The sequence below is a fragment of the Heterocephalus glaber genome, unplaced genomic scaffold (genome assembly GCF_053883595.1).
Source record: "Heterocephalus glaber isolate CG9 unplaced genomic scaffold, H.glaber_assembly_v1.0 deba00001745, whole genome shotgun sequence".
Lineage (NCBI taxonomy): Eukaryota > Metazoa > Chordata > Mammalia > Rodentia > Bathyergidae > Heterocephalus > Heterocephalus glaber.
Window position 1 is genome coordinate 3,323,495 of NW_028258451.1, and position 24,251 is coordinate 3,347,745.

At 40.6% G+C, this 24,251-nt stretch overlaps 1 protein-coding gene across 5 annotated transcripts in view; it reads right to left on the reverse strand.

Annotated features, from left to right (window-relative positions):
- Window positions 1-24,251, reverse strand: part of Znf329 (zinc finger protein 329) — a 27,835-nt gene continuing 3,584 nt past the window's right edge. For 3 of the 5 annotated variants that reach the window (XM_087200828.1, XM_004866545.4, XM_087200827.1), the window contains exon 2: window positions 1-2,727. In XM_087200828.1, the coding sequence (XP_087056954.1) occupies window positions 1,098-2,666 (1,569 nt within the window). In that variant the 5' untranslated portion in view covers window positions 2,667-2,727 and the 3' untranslated portion in view covers window positions 1-1,097. Of the gene's footprint in view, window positions 2,728-11,754; window positions 12,062-24,251 lie in introns of those variants that run through there. The other 2 variants (XM_013066257.3, XM_013066256.3) reach the window with 2 other exon arrangements.

The window sequence follows — 24,251 nt, forward strand, 5'->3', positions numbered from 1 at the left end:
TTCTAGTCCCCTGACTTCTTTATTTCTCCATCACCTATTTCTAATCTATACCCATATGTGCACATACCTTTACAGTATTGTAAAGACTGTAAATCTCCTATCTTATGCCTTCTTTTGCCATATTATAAGCACTTTCAACATGGCAACAAAACCTTTGAAATTATGGGTCAGAGCGGCTGAGTGATATAAATTAGAAGTAAATTAGAAGCCCTCGATGAAGAACAAATGTGAGGCTAGGGAAATAAGGTAAACATAACAACTCATTATAGTTTCAACAACTAAAGCAACAGATCATATTTCTTGAAAGTACCCTTTTCAATTCTAGAGGCAATTTTAATCTTAGAAAAGATGGTATCACTCCTCCTTTAGAAGCAACTGTTCTGTCCAGTTTCCCCTTTCTCCATGAGTCCTAGAAGGACTGTAACACAGAAATACAAAGTGAACTCCAGCTCTAATTCTGTGGTTGCTGTAGGGTGACAGGTATGTGGGGCTGCTCACCAGGATGTCCTTGCTGATACAGGAAAGACAGACTGGTTAAAAGCAACTTCTCTTCCTGATTACACTTACAAAGTCTGATTCTTTTTTGTTTGTTCTTGGTGTGGGGGGGTTGTTGTCATTGTTGATGTTTTTCAGTACTGGGAATTAAACTCAGGACCTTGCGCTTTCGAGGCAGTCACAGTGCCACGGAGCTAAATCTCCAGCCCATAAGAAGCATTTGCTTCTGGACAGCAGGTGGACACTCCCTTTTAAAGGATTCTTCCTACTGATCACTGAGTACATTCATGAGTTCTTTCTAGCATGTTGAAGTAAAGATGAGTAGACATCTCAATGAAAGTGCCTTCACATTCCCATGTTTTATTCCTGTGTATGCACTATCATGTATGGGGATGGCTTTAATAATTCTTGAAGCTTTTTTCACATTTATCATCATCCAATGTTTTCTCCAGGAGTTCTCCAATAATGTACTTAACTGGGCTACAGAATGTCTCACAATGACCAATTCTCCATGTAGCTTAAGGACCAGGAGTCACATCTGAAACCATACCACCTTTGTGCAGGTTTTTGAAAAAGCTAGGAAAACAGTGTGGTTATCAGCATTATGTTTCCAAAGGCTGCTCTTCAGGGTGTGTTCTCTGATGTCGGACAAGGGATGAACTCCTCCTGAATGACTTCTCACACTGAGGACACTGGTAGGGGCCCTCCCTGTTATGCAGTCTCTGATGAACTGCCAGATGAGAGTTCTGCTTGAAGGACTTCCCACATTGCAGACACTGGTATGGAGATTCCTTGGTGTGAATCCTCTGGTGCTTGGTCAGACAGGAGCTATCCCGGAAAGCTTTACCACACTGATTACACTCATAGGGCTTCTCACCAGTATGAGTCCTCTGGTGCCGGATAAGGCCAGCGATGTTTCTGAAAAGCTTCTGACACTGGTTACAGCCGTAGGGCTTCTCACCAGTATGAATCCTCTGGTGTCTGATGAGGTATGCACTCTCAATAAACGTCTTCCCACACTCTTTACACTCATAGGGTTTCTCCCCAGAATGGATTTTTTGATGCACAATAAGGTGGGAATTGCGGTTGAAGGATTTCCCACACTCTACACATTCAAAGGGCTTCTCTCCAGTGTGAGTCCTCTCATGCTGGGTGAGGTACGAGCCATCTCGGAAAGCCTTTCCACACTTGCTGCACTCATAGGGCTTCTCACCTGTGTGGATTCTGAGATGCACAGTAAGGTGAGAGATGTCAGTGAAGGGTTTCCCACACTCATTGCATCTATATGGTTTTTCTCCTGTATGAGTTCTTTGATGTAAAATCAAAGATGAATTTCGGTTAAAGGTTTTTCCACATTCTAGACATTCATAAGGCTTCTCACCTGTGTGAATCCTCTGGTGTTGGGTCAGAGCTGACCCATCACTAAAGGCTTTTCCACACTTACTGCATTTATACGGCTTCTCTCCTGTATGGATCCTTTGATGCACAATCAGGTTGTAGTTCTTAGAAAAGGATTTTCCACACTCATTACAGGTATAAGGTTTCTCTCCAGTGTGAGTTCGGTGATGCAAAACCAGAGAAGAATTGCGTTTGAAGCATTTGCCACATTCAGTACATTTATATGGTTTCTCAGTGGGGTGATGCCTCCTGTTTTCACTTAGAGATGACCTCAGGGAAAAGATGTGCCCAAAGTCATTGCCTTCATACAGTTTCTTTCCTCTTTTCATTATTTTTTGATCATCAACATGGGTAAAATGGTTGATGGCTTTAACATTTTCAGGGTATTTATAGGGCTCGTCTCTCATTTGATGTCTTCCAAGCTGAGTAACTTCTGAGGAGTGGTGGAAGGCTTTTCCACAGGCATCACTGTCACCAGTTCTCTTGCCTACATACTTTTTGGAACAATTGTGTAAGGCTTGGTCACAGTCCAACATTTTGGCATCTGCATCATGGAAATCATTTGTTGTAGGAACTCTCTGTGATGGTGGAAGGCCCAACCTTGCACTCAAATGCTTCCCAAAGCCAAGATATTCAGAGACTGCTTCCTGAGCTCCTGGTTTCTCCTGTGGTAAAGTAGATTGCCTCAGATGTCTCTTCTGGTTCTCACACTCCCAGTTGTCACCCAGAACCAGCAAGCAAGGGTCATCCCTCACCAATCCTTCCATTTCCATACACAGGACAGTTCTTCCATAGGAACCTTCTGAGCCACCGTTGTCAGTCTCATGTCCAAAGCTGAGAAGGAAAGAGAAAAAAGGCAGAGTAAGCTTCACAAATCTGTTTCTTGAAGAGGAGTGGAAAAGATGATGGGCTCGATGTGGGACTGTGTAGTTTTACATTTTAAAATTCACATCTACGAAAGGAGGCAAAAATAAGAACTTAGAAATAAAGCCAAAACCAGTTTCCAAGAAAGAAACAGCATCTCATCCTCTCAGACAGCAGGCAGGATCAGCACTGGGAATAAATATCATCAAAAGGATTATCTTGAGAAATGGGAAACTGAGGCCAGGTATTATTACTCACACTGGTCACCATCCTGGCCCCTGCATGTGTGTCCACAGCACTGGTGAGCATACCAACAATCCACACACATTCCCAACACCCTGACTTCACATGTGCTGAAACAGCACAGACTGAGAAGGTCTTGAACAGCTCTGTTATCAGAGATCTGCCTTCACACTGGAAAGAATGCATGGGCTGTATACCTGAAAGTTAAGGATCTGAGTCCTGGATCTATTGGTGACTCCTCTGCTGTGTTATGAGGAAAACTCAATCCTATCTGAGGCAGATTCCAGCCTAGAGAATGGACAACACTCTCTGTAAAGGGCTCCTAGGATCTTCATCATTGTCAATCTTTTTTCACCACCCTGTCCCACTCCTACTTTATAATATTAAGACAACTTGGTCTCTATATTTTTTACCTTTTTAAAATTAAAATGTTATTACAGTAAAAGACATGACTATTTTACTTTATTCTGTGAGCCTCTGACATTATATTGTTTAAATATATCACCAACCACCAACAACATATTCTGTCCCTTGATCCTAGAGTTTCATTTATATGAAGAATTATTTGTATTTTAAGGTAGAGGTTTTATTTTACCCTACAGAGAAGAAATATTTACTTTGATGTTGTATTTAGAAGAGCTACTAAATCTCTAATATTCTCTTTATTATTCAACTAATCTGACTGATCAGCTGAATTACTGAAAGACCAGCTGCAGTGTTATTTGCCTAAAACACTATGTTTTACTATTAATATACCACTTTATGTATTAAGAATAGATTTTTGGAGCCAGGGATTTAGCTCAGTGGAGAAAAAAAAAAAGATTTTTTTTTCTTTAATTTCCTTTTTCAGTCTTGATAGCTTGAAAATGTTTGCCACCTGTCATCTACACACAATAACTTAAGGGTTTTTCCGTTGGTCAAAAGATAATATGTACAGCCCTTTAAAATATTTACTATTATGATTGGTTCTCTTATCTAAAATAATTGGGCTTGGCTTGGAGAAACTGCTGGACAAGACTCTCCTCAATGGATAAAAACAAACAAACAGACAAACAGTTTTTGTCCACTGATAGGACGTGGGAAATTTTTCCAGAGCCTTATGGTGGCACACCCCCAACAAACATTATTAAATATGTTATTGTAATATATTTATGTTGGCTATAATCAAAAGGTTAAATTCTCTATGTGAAAAATTAGGTTTTCTTAAGATATTGAGATGCTTTGGTTTAACTTACAAAATTAAAGAACCAAAGGTTCTTTTTTATTTATTAATACATTTGCAGTACATGCATTTTATAATCATCTTGGGGAGTGGGTACATGTACATAATACAACTTGCTTCTTTTTTTTAATCCTCTGCCCCTCCTTCCCTCCTCCTTTAATTCTTCTTTCCCCATTTTCATTCTTCTTAATATTATTAATCTTAGCTCATGTGTATGGCATATAATTTTACATTCATTGAGGTTTTAGGTTTATGGCATATCTTTATTCTACTTATTTCTCCTTCTGCTCCCCCTCAACCTTCAAAGGTTCTATATGGTACTTAGTTTCTCATGTTCTCCATTGTTAAACTATTGGTAACACTAATTATTGCTAACCTCATAGTATATTAAATGTATTTATGTTTCTCAAGCACCCAGGCCTTCAAACGTGCAAAGCTGAAAAAACTTTATGTTGGTGACTTTCTAACTAAAATTGTTTGTGGTGGTAAGAATTTTTATAATTGCTTTATGATTGTGTTTAAAAAGTATATAACTTATGGTTGCTAAGCGACATTTCCTGACTTTTTAAACCTTCCATGAGTTCTTTATATAGGTCACAGATCCCTAGACATAAAAATCTTTAGGGTAAATTTTTGGGTGAAAGTCCAGCTGTTGTGTACAACTCCTTTTTCCTGCCTTCCTCATCTGCTAATAAAGATTAAAATATCTATGTGCTAGGAACAAGGACACTTGTTCTGGATAGAAACAACAGATCTCTATATGACTGGTGAAGACACATAGGCAAGTCGTGACAAAAAGAGAGGCAGGCTGTGGGCCTGGGCTGGGTTGTACAAGCAATGTGACCTAAGATAAGGCAGGCAGCTCACACAGGACCTAAACAGGATCATATCTTTTCTTTTTCTTGTTTTCTTTTCTTTTTCCCTTTATCTCTCTCCAAAAATACACAAGGAGTGATATAAGGCTATCCCCCTATAAATTGCTATATGGGCTTTCATATTTGGGTAGAGCTACAGATCTCCATACTTTGGAAATCAAAGACCAATTTCTAAGAAAGTATGTCCTGACCATATGCCCCACTTTATCCTCCCTCAGGTTCTAAAGTCTCCAGCCCAGGCCCCACCTCTGGAGCTCACAGTTCATCAGTTTCAACTCAGTGATCTGGTGCTCATAAAGATCCAAAGAGGACTAGTTCCATCTGAATTGAGAAAGGCCTAATCAAGTGCTCCTGAACTGAGACAGCAATAGGAACAGAAGAAAAAGGGTGGACTCACTATACTTGAGCTATGAAGCTAATAGGGGAAACTTGGGAAGGGGTAGAACAAAGCCAATGGGATATGTATGAACCACCTGAGGATCCTGGGAGACTAAAATTTTAAAGAATCAAAAAGCTTCAATAATGAAGGATGCATTCCTTTTATACCTGGTTTGGCTGAGCAGTTTAATACTCTACAACCAGGGAAAAGACTGGAAGTTAATGATAAAATGATATCAAAATCCTAGAAAATGAATTACTATCCAGTTAAGCTGGTAATAAATATAACTAGAACCTCAGAACCTCAAACTATTAAATTTGATTCCTGTCAGGCTCTGTCCTGTGAGAATTTGTTAAGCCAGAGACAAAGCTCACAAACTGATAGATACTTCTGCCCAGTGTTAGGATGGGGAGGTGCACAGATACCTCCTTGCCCACTTGAAATGATGTATGATGAACCACTCAATACCAGGGGTAGACAGCTGATATAAAATGATTAGGAGTAAAATGGTTTTTAAAAGTTACACTTATAGCCAGGGATTTAGCTCAGTGGTCTCGATGCCTGCTATGCAAGTGCAAGGACCCGAGTTCAATGCCTGGTACCAAAAAAAAAAAAACAAAAAAAAAAAACAAAAAGTTACACTTATATAGGGCCAGGAATTTAGCTCAGTGGTTCCACCGCCTGCCTTGCAAGTGCAAGGTCCTGAGTTCAATCTCCAGTACCAAAAAAAAAAAAAAAGTTACACTTATATAAAGACTTTGTCCCCTCCAATTGTCAGAACTTACAATGTAATCTAATATTCCTATTAATAATCCAGCTTCATTGCATCAGAACCCTTAGGTAGCACACAGAGTCTATGGTCTAGGGGCAGATGTTTCTGGGGAGAACCCAACAAGATACCTAACCCTCCAAATTGTAGCCAACACAACCAAAGAGATTCCCACCTCAAGTCCAGAAGAGATGCCTCAAAATGACCCTTAAAGAATAAAAACAGTAGAAGTTAAAGATATAAGACAAACTTTAGAGACAGACCCTGGATATAGAGATGCAAATGCTTGGGTCAAATGGGTAGTCATCCACAGTCACAGTTTTTTCCCTTTCCCTTCAGTAGAGATATGCACCTTCAAGGATTGTGCTGCATATTGGCTCTGTACCAGGACAGAGATGAATGAGGAAACAAGATCTTTAGAACTTGCCATTGGTCTTCTCTGCACTGCAAAGGTCCAACCTGAGAGCAGGCCTCCACTATAGGGAATGTGAATCACTCCTCTTGCCTTTCTAGGCAAAGGGAAGAATTTCAAAACCCCATAGGAGAGCTCAAGACCTGCACCAACATCTTGAATGTCACTGGAGAACCAGATAGTGGCAATCACTCTGCTCTCCATGTACCCTGGGCTGATGTCTGGTGATTTTGTGGGAAATGGAACCTTCTTGTTAGACTCCAATCTGATTGGACAGGAACTTGTGCTTTAGTCTACCTGGCTATCCCATTCACCTTAGGACTCCACAGGCAGCCCAAAAAGGATCCCAGTCATAGGAGTAACAGTACCTGCTTCATTTGACTCAGATGTCTATATTGATTCAACTGGAGTCCTTCAAAGAGTTCCCAGTGAATTCAAGGAGTGGAATCAAATAGCTGCAGGGTACGAGTCAGCACTCTTCTGGTGGCCCACAATTAATAAAAATGTACAGTGGCTTAAACACACACACACACACACACACACACACACACACATATATTATAATAAACAAAGATTCATCAACTACACTGGAGATGCCCTACAAGGAGTAGCCAGGTAGCTAGATGCCACCAGTCAGATGGGCTGGGAAAATAGAATTGCCTGTTTTGTGATATGCACAAATATGTGATATGATACTAACAGAAAAAGGAGCTGTTTATGTCATGATGAGTGGGAAATGTTGTATCTTCATTCCTAATAATATAGCTCCTGGTAGAACTATTAAAAAGCCTTTACACAGATTAATGATCCTGGCCAATGAACTGGTGGAGAATGGGGGGATTGATAACTATTTCAAAATGTGTGCACTCAACAAGGTTAACAGATGTCCTAAATCATTACCACTACCATGGAAGGGGTTTATGTCAGTTTAATTTATAGAAGGAGCTCAGATGCCCAAGAATATTAATTTCCTAAGGAATAACTATTGAAACAAAAATTCAATTTTCTCCTAAAACAATACCCAACTAACAAGTCTATAAACATTTTAAAATCACAGTCCTGTAATCCTACCACACTGGCAGGCTGAATCAGGAGGATCTCAAGCTCAAGGCTAGCCTGGGCAACTTAGAGATGTAGTGAAACCCTGTCTCAAAATAAATAAAATGTAAAAATAGGCAGGGATTTTGCTTAGTGTGAAAGTCCTGGGTTCAACTCCCATGTTACAGCTTGTGTCTAGATGTCCACCCAAAGCCTTATGTAGTCATAGGTGGGGCTTTTTCTGAAGTGGCTGAATCTAGAGTATGTGATTGATTCATGCTGCTATGCTAGAATTAAACATGCTAGGATTAAGGGTGGGTGATTACTAAATCAGTCCACTGATTGGTTTGGCACCACCCTAATCCCAGTAGCCTAGATATAACATAAGAGACAGAAAGAGGCTTGTCTTGTCTCTTGCTTGCTTTGCTATCTTGTGCCCATCATGAACTATTTTTTCTCTGCAATGCCTGTCTGCTGGGCCATGCTGCCTTGGAACTAATTGATTATGGACTGAAACCTCTATAAACTGTGAGCTAAATAAACATTTCCCCCTTTAACTTTGGGGGTCAGGTATTTTGTCTCAGCAATGAGAGAAAAGTAACTAAGACACTCCAGTACCACCACAAAAAAAGAAATGAAATGAAAAAGAAAAGCTAAGAAAAATTATGCAGTATCTTTGTGGCAAGAATTTGAAAAATTATACTCAAGATCTCAAAAGATAACTTTGACTAAGGGAAAAGTTAGACCTGGTGCAAAGATGAGAAAACCCAATATTGAAACGACAACAACTATCACCAGATTAAACTATAAAAGCAATACCTTTCTATAAGAAACCTCTGGAGAAATTTTACTAGAGCATTATAAACAGCTCCTGTAACTCATACAAAAGAAGACAGCTCCTGAAATATCTAAGACCACTTCTTAGCAACCAAAAGAGAGGCTTAGAATTCCTCTGAGTAAAGCCTCTTTTAAAGTTCCAGTAACTAAGCAACCCAGTGAAGGAAAGGGAACAAGAGAAAGGTCCAAACATACTTTGGAGGCCTAATTTGGTAGGTGGTAAATGTGGCCTCAGACCACACTAGGAGTGGGTCTTTCTTACTGCCTTTTCAGATGAAAAAAACCTACGAACCCTAATTCATACACAGTCCCAAACACAATTATACAATCCAGATGGACAAAACATCAATAGGTGACAACACAAACATGCACACACATATAAAAACCTTGAGTATGATTAGAATACAGAACTAACGAACAGTTTTGAGTTATCACATTAGAGTGTCTTAACACATAAAAGGCACAAAACACAGATTTGAAACATCTGACTACATAAAAATGAGCAATACATCACAAATATGAGATTAAGAGAAAACAAAAAAACAAGGAATTATTAAAAGTACCACCACCAAGATGATTTCACTAATTACAAAGGAAATGTGGAGAGCACTGGCAAACAGCACTAACTACATGACCAGTCTGCCCACCGTCAACTTCACGTGACTCCTGATATGGTACACTACTTCAAAGGACATGCTTGCACTTGTATACCCTCCTGTGGAAGATGCAGAACCTGAATTATTTATGAGACCATCAAGTAAACACCAAGGGACAATGTACAAAATAACCCACCCACATCTTTCATTTTTTATGTTTTTCCGGTACTTGGAATTGAACCCAGGGCTTTGCCGATGCTATTAAAGAGCCTTGCACCACACTGCTTCCCCAGCCCTTTAAAAATTTTATTTTGAGACGGCTCTCATGAAGTTTGTCGGGCTTTTTTTTATGCTTGCAATACTCCAGCCTCAGCCTCTTGAGTAGCTGGCATGAACCACCATGCCCAACAGGTAGTTCTTCTAAAAATATCAGTATCATAAAAGAAAAAGCAAGAACAGTAAGATTAAAACTGATGAAGCTGGGCCTGATGGTACAAGCCTGCAATCCAGCACTCTGGGAGGCCAAGGCAGGAGGATTTTAATCATCCTGCTAATTTAGGGACTTACAGAAATCTTGTTTCAAAAAATAAGAAAGGCTGAGGATGTGTAAAGGCCCTAGGTTCCCTCACCAGTACAAAAAAAAAAAAAAAGCAGGAAACCAAAAAGACCAAACAACTAGATACAATACATGATCCTGAATTAAACTGAATATATACTGTATAATATCACACAAGAGCTCTTTATCAATAAGAAAGTACTTGGATATGATAACAGCATTGTAGTTTGTTCAAGAATGGTCTTCTTAGGAAAGCCAGGCAAAAGTATTTCAAGGTAAAGTATCATGATGTCTGCAATACACTTTCAGTAATTAAGCCAAAAAAAAAAAAAGTGTAATGATATGCCTGTATCACACCAGCCCTCACCACATGGAGGTGTGTAAAACATAGAGGTGTGCACATGTTTAAAAGATGGAAAAATGTAAAACTGATGTAGCGAGGGCTGGGGATTTAGCTCAGTGGTTTGGCCGCCTGCTTTGCAAGCGCAAGGACCCAAGTTCAATCCCAGGTACCAAAATAAATAAATGAATAAAATAAAACTGATGTAGTGAAAGTGTTAACTTGACAATCTGAATGCTTTTACAAGCATTCATTAGATGATTCCTGCAACTTTCCTGGAGAAATGAAACTTTTCAAAATAAAAACTGGGTGGAAAAAGAGGAAATAAGCAACAACATAGAATAAAGTAGCTTGGTGTGGGGGGGGAAGGACAAAGAGGGGCTTGGCATTCAAAACATACTTTTATAAGCCTGAGCTTCTAACAACCGTATTTTTAACATTGGCAAAGAAAAAGGGACCTTTCCAAAGTGATGGTGATTTTTTTTTTTTTGTACCGGGGATCAAACTGGGGACCTTGCGCTTGCAAGGCAGGCACCCGAACCACTGAGCTAAATCCCCGGCCCAGTGATGGTAATTTTTATAAAAGTTTATTCAACATATGTCAAATCTCTGCCAATTACATCATGAAGATGTGTGCATTCACAGTAAGCCAATTTTGCCTCAAAAATGAATAGGGCAGGGCATTTAGCTCAGTAGTTCTGCTGCCTGCCTTGCAAGTGCAAGGACCTGAGTTCAATCCCCAGTACCAAAAAAAAAAAATGAATATTTTAAAGCCAGCCAGGCAAAGTGGCACATGCTTGTAATGCCAGCTACTCCGAAGTCTGCAGCAACAGGATCGCAACCTCTGAGGCCAGCCTGACGAGCTTAACAAGATCGCCGCCTGCTGCGCAAGCTCAAGGACCCGAGTTCTATCCCTGGTACCAAAAAAATAAATAAATAAAAAATAAATAAAAAGGGCTGAAAGTGCTGATCAGGTGGTTCCATTCCCCAGTATGAAAAAATGCAAGAAAGAAAGAAAAATAAAGAAAACGAAAAAGCAATACTCAACTCTAATTCATGTTAAGCATAAGGAAATGTTTGGGGAGGAAATATAGTGATAGCTGCAACTTATTTTGAAATATAGTAAAAAAGAAAGATCAAGGCATGGCAAAAAGGATGGATAGAAGAAGAGACAGGACACAGCAAGTTCAGCAGAGATTGTCTGTTCTAATATCATTTACTCCACGGGTTTTCCACCTCTTCCATATGCAGGAAAATTTTTAACATAAAATATTGGGAGTAGGGAGCTCACTAAGGAAATAAAGCTGTAAACCAAAGGCTGTGAAAAAGCTGCTAAACAAGTAGGGACGAGGAATGTAATCATGTACTGCAAACATGTATACAAGTGAAAATGAAAAAAAAAAGAAATTTTGAATAACCTTTTAAACGAATAATTACTTTATTTCCCTTGGATTTGGAGGGTTGAATTTCTAACTTAATTTTCCCGATTAAGCTTTCAATTGCAATTAGATTCTAAAACCTACTTAGTAAATGTTTGAACCTGTTTTTGGCTAATAGAAAAGGAAACAAAATGTGTGGGGACAGTAAACACGACAGTGCCGCGACGTAGGCCCGGGCGACAGACACCCGCAGAACTCCGCGGGTCGACGCGGCGCCCACAGGAGAGGTAGCCCGGCTGGCGCAGAAGCTCAGGCGACGCGGAACACGGCGCCTCACTGGGGCCACCTCACCTGCGGGGCTTGAGGGCGAGGGGTCCACACTGGCGCGCGACCTAGGCGCCTTGGGACGTCCACACCCGCGATGACAGCTACGTACGTGCAGGGCCAACCCGTCCCGGACGGCTCGGGACGCCCACTTCCCGCGTGAAACCAGCCTGCAGATGCGCCGCTCACCGCCACACCAGCACCGGGCGGCTCCCCATCCCACGCTGCCCCCTGGGGAGAAACTGAGGCCACGAAGAAGAGAGGGGGCGCGGCGGGAGTCACCGCGGACGACCGGCGGCAGCCATATTGGCGGACACTACGCATGCGCGAGCCCCGCTACCCGGATGTGTACATCCTAGGCCGCCAGCGGCCGCACTGGGGAGGGGACAGAGTAGGGTGTCTCTTCCTGCTTTCACTGTTTCGCTGGCTGCCTTGTCTTTCCGTGTGTACTCGCGGAGGTTTCCTTCTCCAGCCACTGGTCGGCTGTTTCCTGAGGCGGGGCTCACTGTACGGCCCAGCTACCTGAGGCTCCGCTTCCTCCTCCCTCGGCCGCCCGGCAGTTCTCTCCAGGTGTTCTAAGCCATGCTGTCGGTGGTTGTAGTACGGCCGTAATTTCATTTACTGCATAATTTGCCAGAATGTTTTTGTCATAACTTGTTTGGAGAAAAATATGTTACAATTCAGCACAGGATATCTCATTACTTGACAATATAATTAATTTGCAATTGATGCAAGCTACATATTTTTAGAATAGGACAGCTAAGGATTGTAGCTGCAGCCGGACGTGGTAGTGCACACCTCTGATCCCAGCTATTTGTGAGGATGAGGCAGGATTGTGAATTAGAGGCCAGCCTGAGAAATTTAGTGGGGCCAGAAATATAGTTTATAATAGAAGCAGATCACAAATTAGTGAACTGGGTGGTTTTTGTTTTGGTTTTGGTGTTAGGCTTTTCTGTGGCTAGGCAGTGAATCCAGGGCATCCTGCCTTTCAGGCACCTGCTCAATTGGTGGGCTCCCAGCCCCAGACTCAGCCCCAGAAGTGCTTTTGGGATTTTTATCTTTTCTGGTTTTCTACTAGTTAATGACAAAGGAGTATGAAGCTCCAACTATAATAATGGATGTATTTCTTTTAATTTTACTAATGTCGCCTTGTTTTATTATTTATTTATTTATTTTGGTACCAGGGATCGAACTCAGGACCTTGCGCTTGTGAGGCAGGCGCCGGAACCACAAGCTGAATCCCCTGCCCCTATTTTTTATTTTTTGATAGAGTTTCTAAGCAGGCTATCCTGCCTCAGCCTCCCAAATACTGTAGCTGGGATTATAGGCATGTGTCAGATGTCCAGCATTGTTTTTTGTTTTTTAAGGCTCTGTTATTATGTGGATATATATTTAGAATTTTATCTTCTTGATGAATTTGACCATTTATAATTATGGAGTATTTTTTCCCATACCCAGTAGTTTTCCTTGTTCTGAAGTTCACTTAGCTTGATAATTACCTAGCTATCCCAGCCTTTTGATTTTATTTGCCATGTACCTTTTTCCAGACTTTTTCTTAAATTTATCTGTATCATATTTCAAGTTTAATTCTTATAGATGGCAGAAAGGTCTTGTTGTTGTTGTTGTTTTATCCTGACAATTTTTGGTTCTGTTTTTGTGTTTTTTGAGACAGGGTCTTGTTATGTACTTCAGGTTAGCCTAGAACTCACCATGTAACCCAAGTTGGCCTCAAATTCCAGAGTGCTAGGCTTAAAGGCGAGCACCACCATGCCTGGTGACAATTTGTTTTTTAATTGGTGTGTTTAGAACACTCACATTTAATGTAATTATTGATACAGTTCAATTTAGGCCTGCCATTTTTTCTTTTCTGTTTGTCACTTTTTTTTTTTTTGGCTGATTTCCCTTTTCTGCTTTCTTTGTATTATTATAAAATTTTGTAGTACTCCATATTAGATTATATGTTGGCATTTTAGCTGTATATCTTTGTATTTTTAAAGATTTCTATTACTGCACATTGGTTTTTAGAGCAATGGGTTTCACTTTGGCAAATTGGTACATGCATATAAAATATCCTTTGATCATTTTCACCCCCACCACCTTTCTTGCCCTGCCACCCCCTTATGTTTGTATGATTTTTTAAAAAACAATGCTCTACTGCCTCACAAGCACAAGGTCCTGAGTTCAATCTCCATACCAAAAAAAAAAAAAAGATTGCTCTGGGGATTGTGATTACAATAGAATGAATGTTTGTGTCCCACCAAAATTCATATGTTTAAGCCTAATTCCTCCTGTCAGTGAATTTAGTAGTAGGAGCTCTGAGAGGTGATTAGGTCATGAGTTTGATCATCTCTCATCAATAAGGTTCAGTTAGGGTTATGCTTCAGAGCTGCACACCTCCCTGTGACAATCAGTCCCTAGAAAACAGTTCCTTAAGTAACAATATGATCTTTCAGGAGAACACAGGCAACCTGGCCACTGACCAAGTAGGAGAAGATACCTGGGGAGGTTTCACCCACATCTACCATGGTGAGGAGCATGGAGTATGCAATAGGTCTGAGTTGTCTTAATAAAATCTGTCTTTAGGGCCGGGGATTTAGCTCGGTGGTTCCGCCCCCTGCCTCACAAGGGCAAGGTCCCAAGTTCAATCCCTGGTACCAAAAAATAAATAAAAAATAAAAAATAAATAAAATCTGTTTTTACATCAAGTTAAAAAAGAGAAATATGAAAAACCACAGGTGTTTCAAGGATATTTTCAAAGTGCTGAAGGAAAGATTCAGAACAGTAAAAGCAGGATTTAACTCCACAGATGATAATAAAAATAATTTAAAGTTCAGGTTAGTATGAGGATGTGATGAGCTGAGGTTGAATTCCACTCCCAGGCACTCACCTCTGCATATTTTTCCCCTAGTCCAGTCAGGCCTGATGCCCATGTGCTTGGCATCAATACCTAAAGGGCTCAGCAGACCACATCCACACAGCGCTCATAGGATAGCTATGGACTACGCATGATGACATTTACCTTACTCTTCAAACTGTACACACTAACAGAAACCATTTGCCACTAACTTTAAGCATGTCCTGATAAAAATCAGCCATTCAAGCTTCCTGAGTGTGACAGAGCTTGATTTCATTTTTGATGGCTTAGTGGTGACAACTTTTGAGACCACTCCTTTGCCCAACATCAGAGCAAATTACCAAGAAAGGTCTGGGTGCTTCCTACTTGCAGCCAGTGGAAGTAACCTCCACACAAGACCAACACAAGCCCCAGCCCCATGCTTTTATCACAGTAAGAAGCCACCCCGTTTCCTTTTCCTGCTTCCTGAAGCTATTTGAGGACCTGCTTGGGAAGCCGGTCCTGTTAGCCTTTTACCTTTTTCATCTGTGTGTATGCCATCATCAGTCTCAACCAGAACAAAATTTTGGGCAGAGGTCCATCCTGTCTCTCCAGAGTGGCCACAGCACTTAGGCATTTACTTTTTACTTCACACATTAAAGTAAATGGATAATTACTATTTAAAATGTGTGCACTCAACAAAGTTGACAGATGTCCTAAGTCATAAGCATTACCATGGCAGGGATTTGTGTCTGTTTAATATATATATAGAAGGAGCTCAGATGCCTGGCAGTAATCACTTGCTAAGGAGTAACTATACCCAAAATCAATATTCTAAAACAATACCCAACTAAAAAAATTTGAACATTTTAAAATCACAGGCCTGTAATTCCAACACACTTGGAGGCTGAGTCAGCAGGACCTCAAGTTCGAGGCTACCCTGGGCAACTTAGAGATGTAGTGAGACCTTGTCTCAAGATAAATAAAATGTATTTATTATCTTGTCTCAAGATAAAATTTATTAAAAATGAAATAGAATTTTCAGAGGGGTAGGGAGTAGATCAGTGTGAGGGTACTGGGTTCAAGCCTCAATACCACTACTACCCCCTCTACAAAAAAAAAAAAGAGAAAAAGAAGAAGCTAGGCATGTGGTACACACCTGTAATCGCACACTCGGGAAGTTGAGGCAGGAGAATCACCATGAGTTTAAGGCCAGCCTGGGCTACATAGTGAGTTCACAGACAGCTTGAACTACATAGTTAGACCCTGTCTCAAAAAAATAGAGAGAGACCAGACATGGTGCTGCACATTTGTAATCCAAGCACTCAGGAGGCTGAGGCAGGAGAACTGCCATGAATTCGAGGCCAGTCTGTACTGCAAAAGAAAAAAAAATGAAAAAATTATGCAGCATCTTTGCCACAAAAAGTTGAAAATTTTTATTGAAAATATTGTTGTTGGGTAGTTTCCTCAAAAATGGCTCACCAAATAAATTATTCCAGGTCTTTTTCAACTCAAACAAAGAACTGGATGAGACAAGCCAAAAACAGTGCCAAAAGTTTATTTCAAAGGTTAGTCGTGAAGAGGTAAAGGAAAAACTGGCCTTCAGAGCAAACTTGCGCTGATCAAAAGAGGAAAAGAGAAAAAGAAAAGAGACCCAGGGTGGGCTACCATGAGGAGGCATGATAGCAAGCTCCTCATGGCATCTGGTCTCCTTTACACCTTCCACACTTCACGGGAGCCTGCAGAAGTTCTGCATTTGAGGCCTTGAGAATCACCTGGCACTGCCACGGGGTCTTGCAATTTAGAGACCCTGCCCACTTTTCCAGCCAGCTTGCCATATCCTGCCTCCTACGCCAACAGCAAAAGAGTCTGAGTAAGTGGGGAGTTGGACCTGGTGCTGAAGTGGAAAGACCTGCCAAACATATGAGTAATTTCTGCAGCACATCTGTGTATGTTGTTTTTGTGCTCTGTGTAGGCTATTGCAAAGACCCCATCTGTGTCAACCTGTCCCTGTTTTAAAAATACTGGGTGGCTTTTCCCCTCAAGTGAGACAGCCTGTTCCCGGAGAGATAAAAAAAACAACCTTGAGATAGTTTATGTAAACCCCCAACCTTAGAGCCATAAAAAGTCCCTTGCTGTTTTGACCACTACTTGAATTTTTACTCTGTAAAAGGTATATAAAGAAGAAATTATCTGAACTCAGGGTCAGTCTATGAGGACTTGTTTCCTGGGACTGGCCATTGCCTGGCAATAAACCTCTTTCTTATTTTACCCAACTCTCCTGGTCTCTGTAAGATCATTTCGACTCCCAGATTTGCCACAACAGTGCAAGGTTGAAAAAACCCAATATTAGGGCCGGGGATTTAGCTTAGTGGTCCCAGCACCTGCCTCACAAGCGCAAGGTCCTGAGTTCGATCCCCAGTAGCCCTCTGGAAAAAAAACACACAAAAAAAACCAATATTGAAACCACGACAGTCATCATCAGACTAAACTATGAAAGCAGTATCTTCCTACAGCAAACCACTGGAGGAATTTTACTAGAGTATTGTTGTGGCAAAGCAGAACAGCTCAGTGTCACAGCCAAGTCCCATAGCTCTGAGGCACAGCTGAGCGTTACAGCTCTGGGTCACCGCTATCGCAATTTGAAGACTTAGGAATCTGACGGTCACTTGAAGAGGTGGAGAAAAATCTTTATTATACTGGCGGGCTCAGAGGAATTAATACTCTGAAGTCTGAGTGCCTCACCACAAATGAGAGCCTCCTTATATAGGGATCTACAGGCCAGGTGAGCATGCTCACTGAAGCAGAGGGGCGGAGTTACAGAACATTCCTGAAAGGGGCAGCCTAACAGAACATTCCTGAGAGGGCAAAAAGTTCAAACAGTTACAAAACATTTTGATACACTGGGAAGGTGTGCTGCCCAGCAGCACAAACTATTACGCTTCTGGACTAAAACCTTCTGTGGAAAAAAAAACAAAACATGGAGGCAAGGCAAGGGCCTGTCTTATTGTATAGTATTGCTCTATCAGTATGACAAACAGTTCCTGTAAGTCACACAAAAGAGGACAGCTAATGAAGTATACAAGACCACTCCTTAAGAAACAAAAGGAAAAGGAACTCAGAATTCCTCTACCAGAGTAAAGGCTCTTCTAAAATTCCAGTAACTAAGCAACTCAGTGAGAGAAGGGAACAACAGAAAGGTCCAAATGGACTTAGACTAGGCCTAACTTGATAAGTGGGAAAGGTGGCCTCATACCTCAGAAGTGTGTATTTCTCTTACTGCCTTTTTCAGATGCAAAAAAAAAACAACTGCAAATCTTAATGCATACACATTCTCAAACACATTATTATACATTGCAGATAAACAAAATATATGTGATCATACACATACACCTTGAGGATGATTAGAATATAGAATAAAAGAATACCTTCGATTCATCAGGGTAAAGAAGAGTGTCTTAACACACAAAAGGCACAGAACACAGATTTAAAACATGTGACTATATTAAAATGTCACTAATGGTTCTGTACACTTGAAACACAAAAGAAACACATTCAGGGGTATGAGTGAAGCATAGGGTCCCCAGAGTGGCTTTGTGGGCTTCCCTGTATAACCAATGGCCAAACACCTATTGTGGGGAACCACCCCATTGATCATGCCCAAAGCAGGCTGTAAGAAGTGCTGGCTATAAAGAGTTAACCCTGAAATTGGCATATTTTAAAAAGTGAGTCCAACCGAAACATGTAAGATAACACACAGCCAAGGTCAGAGTGATTCTTACCAAAATTCCAGTCCCAGTCTAACACAAAAATGCTTTGTCTCTTCTTTTACAAGCCTTGCCTGCATCAATAACATATCCCTAACAACCACACATAGCCTCCGTACCCCAACTTAACAATGATTGTGTCACCAGTAAATATCAGCAGTTCTGGCCTTTCAGGGTCTTTGCTGTTTGCTCAATACTGGCCATCCTGGCTCCCCTTTTCTCTCTTTAACTGTCTCTATGTTTCTTCTCACCATTCATCATAACACCAAGCAAGAGATTGAGAGTCACTGCAGGGGTCTCTGGTAACTTACTACTCCTAAATTCATCTGAACAAACCATAAATTCACATTCAGCATCAAATAACTGTAACATTCCAACACCAGAAGAAGGCTTAGGTATGGCTCCCACCTTTAGCAGGCAGGATTGCCATGAGTTTAGGCCAATTTGAGCTACCATGAATGCAAGGGCAGTCTAACTACACAGCAAGACCCTGTCTCAACAAACCAACAACAAAATTGTTTGACTGAAATTAAAAAAAAAGAACAATGTTGAGGTTAGTGAGGTCATTATTCCACTTAAGATTTAAAAGAAATATTACATTACACTCCATAAATATGTAAATGCCTATATGTCATTTAAAAGTAAAATATATACTTTTTTATACTTTTAAAAAGACAATATCCCCAGGACTCTGGGAGGCTGAGGCAACAGGATCACAAGTTCCAGCTCAGCTTGGGCAACTTAGTGATAACCTGTCTCAAAATTTAAAAATGAAGTACTGGAGATGCAGCTCAGTGCAAAGGCCCTGGCTTCTAACTCCAGTACCACCCCTTCCCCCCAGAAAGGTAAAAAATATAATTTTTAAAAGAAATCTTCAAGAAATATCAAGATTAAATAGCTGGGTATGGGGTGATGTATGTAATCTCACCACTCAGAGGGATGCCATGGGAGGATCATAAATTCAAGGCCAACATGGGCTACACAACAAGAACTGCAGATAAAACTAACAGGAGGTGAGAGGAAGGTGCTAAGTAAAATAGCAGAAATTCTGCAAACTGAAAATAAGGAAACAGCTAAGAAAATGAAGAAAACCAAATCTGCTAATTGAAGATTAATGAAGTAGACATATCTTCAGCAAGAATGACTATTAAAAAAGCAAGTAACAGAGGCCAGGGATTTAGCTCAGTGGCACTGTGCCTGCCTCGCAAGTGCAAGGTCATGAGTTCAATCCCCAGTACAAAAAAAAGCAAGTAACAAAGAAATGACATCAGGTGTGAAATGGGAACTAAACTAAGAAGCAGTAGAAAGTTACCAAAATAGCAAGGTTGGTATTACCTTAGGAATGCAAGGACCACAAATGTTAGAACATCTACTGATGCAACTGCCCATATTATCAGATTAAAGTAGAAGATAGTTCGACACATTCACAAAGTTCTCTGAAGAAATCTCATCTGCTGTGTAACTAGGACAATCTTTAGATTATACCAATGAGAGGGTAAGAATGATAGAAAGTAGATTATTCCCACCTTCCTAAAACACCAGCAGCCCATTTTATGGGTTTCTGTGCCCAGGGAGACAGTGTCTCTCCTGTCCTGGCCCTTTAGAGTGTAGCTCTACACAATGGTGTGTGCCTTCATGAGGAAAGAAGGGTGGAGCTGGGCATGGTGGTACATGCCCATAATCCTAGCTCTCAGGAAGCTGAGAGAGGAAGGTGACTGCCAGTTTGAGGCCAGACTGAATTACATAGTAATACCCTTACTCATAAAAACAAGGGCCAGGGATTTAGCTCAGTGGTTCTGTCACCTGCCTTGCAAGTGCAAGGATCTGAGTTCAATCCCCAGTACCAAAAAAAATTTTTTGAATATAAAAAATTTTTTAAATAAAATAGCAAGTAGGAGTGAAAAGAGGAAGAGGATTCCCTTGAATCTCTTTGGTGAACCAAGTTTCTTTTTTTTTTTTTTTCTCTGGCTAACAGTAGGATTCTGGAGTTTTTCTGACTTTACCTATTACATATTTTACCTGCTCTTGTGTGAAAGTGGGAAAAGCACTAGGACAAAAAGAAAGCCTCAACCATACCTTTTGTTTTGTTTTTTGGTACTGGAGATAGAATTCAGCATCTTTGCACTGAGGTATAACCCTTGCAAATGCCTCCTTTTTTGAGAGAAGGACTTAGCCACTGTTGCCCAGGCTGGTTTCAAACTAGCCATCCTCCTGCCTCAGTCTCCCAGAGTGGTGGGATTGTAATTGTGTCCCACCATGCCCAGACCACACTTGTATGAAATACATATCATTACTATTAACTATGATCAAAGATTTAACAATGATCTGTATTTAATATACCAATCTACCTATTATTTAATTTTCAAAGTTCTTAAGTAGTTGTTTTTAATATTCTGGTCATAGATTTCTATTGTAATCAGTGGGAGAGATGGGCTATAATTGGCTCTGTTGTGAACAATGTCAGAAACAACACTAAATTTTAAACAAAACCCCAATCACAGGGAGCAGACCCATGTTGCCCCTCAGTCTTGGGTGGGAGGAGGAAAGTCAGCTACCTAGGGGCATGAGGACCTTAGAGTTATGGAAACATTCTCCCTCTTGATTGTGTAAATGGTTGTAGAACTGTATATATTAATCAAAATACACAGAACTGTACACTTAAGGGAGTGCAAATTTATTTATTTTTGAGTACTAGGGATTGAAGCCATAGCTTTCACACTAAGCTACATCTCCAACTCCTTTATTTTTTATTTTGAGACCAAGTCTCACTAAATTGCTAAATTGCCCACATGGGGCTTGAACCTGCTACCCTCCTGCTAAAAGTGCTGGGATTATAGGTGTGTGCCACCATGGCCTGTTCACTCAGCTTCTTAGGCTTGTAAATGGTTCAATATGGAAAAACCTTACAGATGAAATCTATGTGGTTAATTTGAAAAATTTAAAACAAATGCAGGTTGATGTAAGGCATATGGGGAGCCCATTTAAATGTAAGGAATGTGGAAAAGTATATACAGATCTCCTGCCATCTTTGATTCACATTGCTGATCGACCCTACAGACACCCTTAAAGTGAGAACTGACTTCAGGATATACACATTTATACATCAGAGAAGTCATACTGGAGAAAGATCACATACAGGGAGTGTACATAAAGGTTGTTTGAATTATGAGTAACCCTCTCAGGAGATAGTCCTTCCATGTGTGTTGAATGTGGGCATCTTTCCCGAGAAAGGCTACTTTCAACATGTTTCTGAAATCACACAGGAAGAGAATCCCATGAATATAATCTTTCACACTTTGTTCCTCTATTACTTAGCATCATGGATGCACACTGGAGAACAGAGCAATGGATGCAGTCAGTGTGGGAAGGCTATAGACAGAGCTCAGCCCTGACAGTGCAGCATCAGAGAACTCATGCTAGGGATGTCTTCTGTCTATCCAGTGAGGAAGGGCCTTCAGTGTTCTCATGTAACCAATGTAAAAGGGTTTGCCCGGGAGAATGCCACGAATTTGTGTTGGCAAGCTCTCAGTAGTAGCTTTTATCTTATTTTACACAGGGAAATTCATACTGATTAGAGAAACTCATTGAACATAATCAACATGGAAAAACTATTGGTTGATACTTTATTTTATTGGACATCAGAAACCAACCATAAACAAAGCAAAAGCCACAAGTTCTTTTTGACCCATAGATAAATATACTACTCTCATATACTGAGGCTATGTGCACAGAACTTCCTGCAGTCACAGGGAGCAGCTGTGAACAAATCTACTCTATATGTACCCTTGATTTGCCATAGAAACACTATGTGATGGGACTTGGGGTTTAGATCTCATAATGTCTCACAGAAATGACTGCCATAGATAATCAAACAGCAGGTCCATCTTTCTATATCATATATCAATCAGAGAACCACCAATCTTGAAGACTTATGCAGAAAATCGACAGGTTTTGGAATCATGGAAACTAATATATACATAACTTTTTAATGTTCAAAGAAGGCTGAATGGTATGCCATTCATATTTCCCCTTTACACTTCACATGTTGTCACTTCAAAAAAAATCAGAGCTTTATGCTAACTTACCAATATTTTGTCAGTAGCATTCTGTTTAAAGAGAGGTATAATAAAGAACTGTGTCCAACTCATACTTCAAAGATCATTTCCAGTGTCCAGGCAGGATGAAAAAGACATACCACAGCCTGGAAACAGCTTCAAACTCCACAGATGATGCAAAGCTCACAAGCTTCACTGAAAACCCTCTTCAAAATGGAAGGCATAAACAGGATTAGTTTTCTCTTCTGAATCCTGGATGTTATAAGACAAGCAGCTGGGGATTTAGCTCAGTGGTACCATGCCTGCCTTGCAAGCACAAGGTCGTGAGTTCGATCCCCGTACCAAAAAAAAAAAACAAAAACAAAGACAAGGATTCCAGAAACAACAACAAAAAAACCCTTTAATTTTAGAATTTTATACTCTGTAATAAAGATATCATTTGTGTAAAGAATAAGTATTTACAGACTTGTTCAGAAAAATTCCAAGACAACATAATATTAATCATAACAGAAGTATGAGCCATGTCCCCAAAACACATGCAAAAGGATGTGTGAAGAAGCTTTAGTCTTAAGAAAAAACTGGATACATCCCAGAAGTCCCTTGATAGCCGGGCATGGTGGTGCACACCTGAAATCCTAGCACTCCAGAGGCTGAGCCAGGAGGATTGCCATGAGTTCAAGGCCAGCCTGAACTGAATTATGCAGTGAGACACTGTCTCAAAAAAAGTCCCTCAATAATAAGATAAATGGACAAAATATGGGACATCAACACAGTGGAACCCTCTCAAGCAGTTAAAAAAAATGAACTACTGGTACACACAGCAACTTGGAAGAAACTAAAAAGTAATGAGTGAAAATAGCTAGACATAAAACAAAAAAACTAGTTGGGTTACCTCTGTGATACTGCCAGTGAATGTATGGGGTTTTAGAAATGGAACAGTTTTGATCTGTGTGATGGATATGTAAAGGTGTATGAACATAAAAATCCACTAAGCCAGGTGTGTTGGCAGAGGTCTGTAATCCTAGCACTCTAGGAGGCCTGAGGAAATTAGTTGCTTAGTGAGACCATCTCAAAATAAAAAGGGATGAGGATGTAGCTCAGTGTGAAGTCCTGGGTTCAATCCCTAAGTACCAATAAACAAATATGGTGGGGATGTAGCTCAGTGGCAGAGTACCCATGTGTTCAACCCTCAGTATCACAAAGGGGAGAGGATAAGGATAGAGGGACTCTTCAGACAAATTTACTCTCAACATTCTGGAGGTGGGAAGTACCAAATCAGTGTCACTGAATAAATTCAGCAAGGTTGCACTCACTGAGAGGCTCCAGGCGATAATTCATTCCGTCTCTTCCAGCTTCTGGAGGTTGCTGTCATATTTGGCTTATGACAATGTAACTCCAATCTGCCACGCTGGTCACATCGCTTTCTCCTTTTCTGTGTGAGGATAATCAATGCTTCTGTGCCTCCCTCCAGTAAAGACATGTCATTGACCATGTTATCAAGGATAATTTCCTCATCTCTAGAGGCTTAAGTATTGCTGCAAAGACCTCTTCTAACAAAGTAACAATCACAGGATTCAGAGATTAGAACCTGACATCCTTGGAAGCCATTTTTCAGCCTGCCATACTCTCCTAAACTTTAATCAAAACCCTGGACTTCACTCCCAGATCAAATTTATTCCTTCAACCCAGTCATCATGGAAAGAATACCTGCACAAATTGCCATTGGCCAGAGTACCTGCATGTCCCTGGATTAGTCACTGAGGCAATGGGAACAGAATGAGAGGATACGGCTCCAACCCAGTGAGGACCATCCTCTGGTGCTGAGACAACCACATCCTACCTGCAGAGTTCATGGTGAAGGAGGAGCAG